The sequence below is a fragment of the Mustela nigripes genome, chromosome 2, assembly GCF_022355385.1.
Source record: "Mustela nigripes isolate SB6536 chromosome 2, MUSNIG.SB6536, whole genome shotgun sequence".
Lineage (NCBI taxonomy): Eukaryota > Metazoa > Chordata > Mammalia > Carnivora > Mustelidae > Mustela > Mustela nigripes.
In genome coordinates, this window is record NC_081558.1 from 107,913,340 (window position 1) to 107,919,394 (window position 6,055).

The window sequence follows — 6,055 nt, forward strand, 5'->3', positions numbered from 1 at the left end:
TTATTTGACACAGAGAGAGAGAGAGATCCCAAGTAGGCAGAGAGGCAGGCAGAGAGAGAGGAGGAAGCAGGCTCCCTGCTGAGCAGAGAGCCCGATGCGGGGCTCCATCCCAGGACCCTGAGATCATGACCTGAGCCAGAGGCAGAGACTTAACCCACTGAGCCACCCAGGCGCCCCCTCAGTGGACTTCTTATTCATGATTTTATTTCCCAGCTTGATTTACTGAAGATTTTTTTTTTTTTAAATTCCATTTGCCAATTTTATTTATTTATTAATTTAAATGTTTTAATTATGTTCAGTTAGCCAACATATAGTTTATTGAAGAGTCTTATCTCCTGTCTTGTATTAACAAAACCCAGGGAGGCAGGGGTGGGTGTTTACTCAGTGTATGATAAACATTAAAAGACTTTAATAGATCTCCGTATCACTGAGATCCAAAGTCAAAAGCAGATATATTTGGGGGGAAGAGAAGTGTTTTGCACCTGATGAATTTGCCTCAGGATTGTTTTATGTCTTAAATTCTGGATGCAAGCTTTTGTATTTCTCCTACACATTTTAAAAACTAGAAAGACTTCATACAGAACAAAATCAGTGTCAACTGTACTATTCGTCATGCTGACTTTTCTCCACTTGTCCATGTTGACTTTTAGTCATTCTTCATGTGAAGATACAACTTTGCCAGTACAGAGAGATTTCTGTTCTGATTTTTATTTAAGTTGTCATAAGCAATTTCTACATTTTTACAGCCTTTAAGATGATTTTTAGCTATGTAAATAGAACTGATGTGCAATAAATTAACTGTTTTCCTGACACTGGAAGTCTGATTTGTTTCTGATTTTTTTCTACCATGTTTAATGCATGAAGCATTTTCCCTCTGTATTGAACTATGCCCTATGAATAAATTACCAGGAATGGGATTATTCTGCCATAAGAAGACATGAGAATTTTTAAAGTTCTTAAAATTGCTTTTCTAAGGGAATTTTCTGATACCTTCACTGGTTCTAGAAATGCATAAAGTACCAGGTTACTATGAATATCTCAGCAATGAGAAATAACATTAAAAATCATTTATATTTCTTATATACAAAATGATATATCACTGTTGTTTTCATTTGTATTCCTTTGATGGCTAACAAAAATTAACTTTTCACATATTGTCATTAATTACTTTTTCTGTGACCTGAATTATCTGGATATGCCTTTTTTCATATATCTGTTAGTTAACTATATAAGTTCTTTACATATACACCTGTCACATATTCATAAAAAAGCACTATTTGTGATATATCATATTTGTAACATTATTTTCATTCTTGTGTTTTTATTGGCATATTTTAAAAATTAGAAAAATTTTTAAGTACACTAATTCTAAATAACATTTATAAGTATGCTTATACCCGGCCTTACTTATTATTTTTTAATTGCATTCTCCCAGGAAACTTCAGAAAAAGTTACTTTATGATCCTGCACAGATAATTAATCAAGCTGGCCTTTCTTGTTTGTTTTATTCATGAAACATAAGGGATTTGGACTGAATGATCTCTTAATTGTCTTCCTGACATCAAATTTTATCCACTTCTTGGATAGAAAATATAAATACTTAAGCTAATTCCCTGCTATTTTTAAAAATCCATTTGTGCATCATTTTATCTTTGCCAACGTTTCATTGCCTTTAGGTTTTTTTTCACTAATTAAAAAAATATTGTATCTTAATACAATATGCAAGTTTCCCAATGTTTTACATCTTTTGAGTGTTTTAAATTTGTATTTTCTTTTTATGCATTATATTTTAGTGACAAAGCTATTGATTTTTTTTTTAATTTAAAACAGAATTATTGGATCCGATATGGTGGACGACAGGATGAGAATCGGTGAGTTCTTCATTCAGAACACGATCCGTTTACTTTTAATGAGAAGAAATACTTAGAGTCATACCCATTATAAGGATCTTAGCTCAATGAAATAGGCAAAAAGATATAATTAAATGAATTCTACACTGGGAATTAGAAGCTCAGCCTTCTGGTCCCAGCTCGCTCTTTCTACAGTCATGTGACCTTGGTGCTTTGTTTTCCTTTCTAGTCTTCTGTGTTCCCTCCAAGGAAGGGGTTGGATCAGGTGATCTCTGAAGGTGAAACCTTCTATGGATTCTGTTTTTGATTAATAACATAGAGCTTAGTTTTTTTCTTGTTAATGCTGAATTCCCTTACTGTATTTGAAAGCAGGAAGCCCAAAAAGTTTCACTGCAAGCTAAACTACTAGGTGTCATTAACTCAATCAGAAATGAAGAAACTTCATTTTTTGAAATGATAGAAGTGAAAAATCAATTTACATGTTATGAGCAGTTTGAGAAATCATAGAATGTTGGAGTTACATGTTTGAGCTGACCTGATCTAGCCTGTTCATTTTCCAAATTCAGAAATCAAGGTTCTGATTACAAGAGCTCCAAGAGTGGACATGCACAATTGGATTTGTTCAGTCTGTATATATTGAAAGGATATCATGCTGTGATTTGTATGTTTGCCAAGTCTGAAACTTGTGTCTTCTTTTTTGGAATAGTTGAGAACCACTGCACGAGGTCATGCTTTATTTCAGTTGAGCTATTGTTTGGGGTGTGCTCTATGCTCAGGACAAAAATAACAATGCCCCAAGCATCACAAAGATGCATGTGCTAATATTTTTCTGCTCTTTTGAGACTTAATGTCTAATCTCAAGAGGGGTGAAGTTATGGATACAATTAACTGTCAAAAAAAAAAAAAGAGTGCTAAGAAGAGTAAGGTGCCCTTTGTCTTTGAACATCCTTAATCAGTGGGAAATTCCATTTCAATTGTTTTTAATGGGCAGGGTCCCTTCAGGAGTGAACGTGGAAGGGGCAGAAGTTCATGGATTATCAATGGGGAAAAAATCGCCCAAGATAGATCGAGACTTAAGAGAGGGTAAGTATCTGTGCACTTCTGCTTACAGGAGGGAAAGGAAGAGGTAGGACTTGGCTCGTTGTTATTTAAATTAAGGAAGAGTCCACTTTCTCTGGAAACTAAGGAATAGGACTAAGCTACTATATTTTATGACATTCTAAGCTACTATATTTTATGACATTCTGAAAGCAAGACTTGAAAACAGTGTCTCAGATTTGTATGTCATCACCTTTGGTTTCCAACAAAAGTGTTTCCAGATTCACTCCCTTATCTGTTGCCCACAGGAGTCCTGTGAACTAGGCAGGGACAGAATGATCAGTTGAGTACCTGAGGCTTGGAGAGGTCACAGGGCTTCTGTCACCTAGTGAGTGAGTGCCAGAGAGAGTATACTGCACATCAGAGGAACTTGAAGAGACAGGTCACAGGACTATCAGCTGAGTTCATCTACAGTGCTTGAAGTACATATATTTGATCAGGACTCTGAGTGGTGAGTAGAATTTAGGTTGCATTGACAGCGGTGTGGAGGGAGCCATATTAATGGATAAAACAATGGAACAAAGGCACAGACATGGAGAGAGCAGAACGTAATATACTTATGTCAGATCAAAATTCACAGAAACCCATGTAGAGTGTTGTCAAATTAGTTTTTAGATAAAGCTAAACATTGTTATAATTTATAATTTCTCAGGCAAATTTATACACAGTTCATCTGAATACTGGAAGCATCTCATACAAGACAACTGTCCCCACTTTCCAGGCAAGAAACTGAGGCCCACGGAGATATAGTGGCATGTCCAGTGTCTCACAGTTCATACTGGGTTGAGCAGGCATTCGAACCCAGGTTTTTGAATCCAGATCTAGATCCCATTTTCCCTTACTTAGCTGGAGGTGGAACATAAAAGGGTCTAGAGATCCAAAATGCATCCTTTATTGATTAAATAACAGCAAGATAAGCAGGTTTTAAAAACCTGCATTGAGAAGTACAGAACTCCTTTCCCCCATGAGATAGTGTGACAGCACATTCCTCCAGCTGGTTGGAAAACGTCTGGCTCTCCACAGCTCTCACATTTCCCAGCCCTTTCCTTCCTCAGCTTCCAAGTCAGTTTGAGGCAGTAAACAGGATAAAGCACTCATCTAATCTGACCTGGCCCTCAGTTTGTAGCCACAAAGCCTAAGCTGTTCTACAAATGCCTGAGAGTTCCATGGTCAGCCAGAGTTCGTGTTGCTTTTTCAGCTGAGAAATCACCCAGGAAGTATGTGCCAGGAAGCCAGCACTTTGCTGTAAAGGTTTGGGAAACTCCAGGATGGTTGCCAAACTTCAAAGTGGTTTTTTTTGGTGTGGTTTTTTTTTTTGTGGATTTTTTTTGGTGTTTTTTGTTGTTGTTGTTGTTGTTGTTTTGTTTTTTGTTTTTTTTTGTCCCCTGGCTCCCCAGGACTCTGATGTACAGCAGCTGTCTAGGAAGGCTAGCATGAAAAGTAGATCAGGAGACTATTCCCAGGGGTGGAGAGACCATGACTGTCCAGGCTACCAAAATCTATCACTTCTGTAGAGTTTGCTTAGTTGAATGGGCTACTGAATCTTAGGATGTTCTCTGGGAAACCACTGGAAAGACTTCTGTATAGTCACTAGAGATTTAAATAGCTTCTAAATTAAGAACAGTGGTAGACAGAGGCAAAGTTCCCAACCAAAAAGCACTTTCCTATCTTAGTCTGGCTCCAAGCACATGTCAGGGAGGTAAGAAAGCTTGCATGCTTCACAGAGTAGACTATATTTCAGCTTTTCTCCTCCTCCACAAAGTGACTGTCATCTACTCTTGGTTGCCTAACAGCAATTAGTAGTATTCGCACTGGATATCTCTGAAGCATTACAGGAGTGGCCCAGGATCATGTCCCAGACAGACTCCAGTCCACGGAATCTGCATATCATCAAACTCATTCTCCATCCAAGTGCCAGTTTCCAAAGGTCCTGCTCCATAATCATCCCCATCAGTATAGTAGAAATAACATTGAACTTGGAATCAGGCATCCCAGTTTCTAGGATTGGTTAGTCTGTTGTGCTGTGGTGAGGTCTTTGGGCTCTGTGATCTTCAGCTGTAAAAGAAGGACAGCAACTTTGTGCTGAGGAACAGTGTGAAAAGTCTTCTGTAGACCGTAAAGGGCTGTGCTCACATAAGGTCTGGTTACTTAGCACATCCCTGTTGTGACTTGTAGAACGCTGTAATATTTATGGTAAAATGCTGCTTCTTGCCATGTGAGCCACAGGCGGTGAGCACAAAGGAGTATTTTCCTAGATGATCCCTCTTTATTGCAACTGGAGAATCCAAGCCAGGCACATACTTTATGAATGAGAGAAGAATTAAGTTGTTTAGCTAAATCTCCCTGAGCTGTGGTTAGGAGTTGGCTGAAGCCATCAAATCAGGCCCCAGGAACCACAACTTATTGGACCACAGTTTTATTTTTATTTTAATGTTTTCCTCTGTCTGGTGTGCTACTAGTCATTTGCAGGCTGGTGAATGTATGTGTTTCAATGACACAGTTTGTTTTTCCTTCTTCTTCTTCTTCTTTTTATTTATTTATTTATTTATTCACCCCCCCCCCCTTTTGGCTAGTGGGTAGGTAGTTGGTTGTGTCTTGTGAAATGCATGTGTGGGAAGTTTCTGTATAAAAGTCTATGCTCAGTGGTGATTGTGGTAACTACATGAAAGGCAGGTTTCTAGCATGGATTCTGCCTGAAGCTGTGAGTGGGCGGGTAGTTAAGACTCCTTTGCACTCTGTCCCTTCTCCTGATCTTTGTATGTTCCATGTGGCATGACTAGAAGAACTGGCAATGTCTCTGTAGCCCTTTCAAATTATACTCCTTTATTCTTATTAAGATGCCACACTTAGAACTTAACATAATAGACCAGGCATTTATTACTATAATACTAAATAACCAACACTGTAATAGCAAATACTTCTACAGAACTTAGAAATGATTAAAGTCATCTCTTGAAAATCAGGTCATTGTGTTTAAAGTTCATATACTCTCAAGAGAGGAAAGGAAAAAATATGATATAATACAAACCAACCCGGTTCACTCAACCCTTGATCTGTCATCCATTTCTTTTTGACTTTTATATTAGAAGTGCTTTTCAGTGAACCGG

General features: G+C 37.9%; 1 protein-coding gene across 1 annotated transcript in view; it reads left to right on the forward strand.

Moving 5' to 3' along the window:
* The window catches only part of P3H2 (prolyl 3-hydroxylase 2), a 151,498-nt gene that overhangs the window by 128,614 nt on the left and 16,829 nt on the right, over nt 1-6,055 (forward strand). The window contains exons 7-8 of the mRNA XM_059391290.1: nt 1,831-1,871; nt 2,842-2,933. Coding sequence (XP_059247273.1) covers nt 1,831-1,871; nt 2,842-2,933 — 133 coding nt within the window. The remainder of the gene's footprint in view (nt 1-1,830; nt 1,872-2,841; nt 2,934-6,055) is intronic.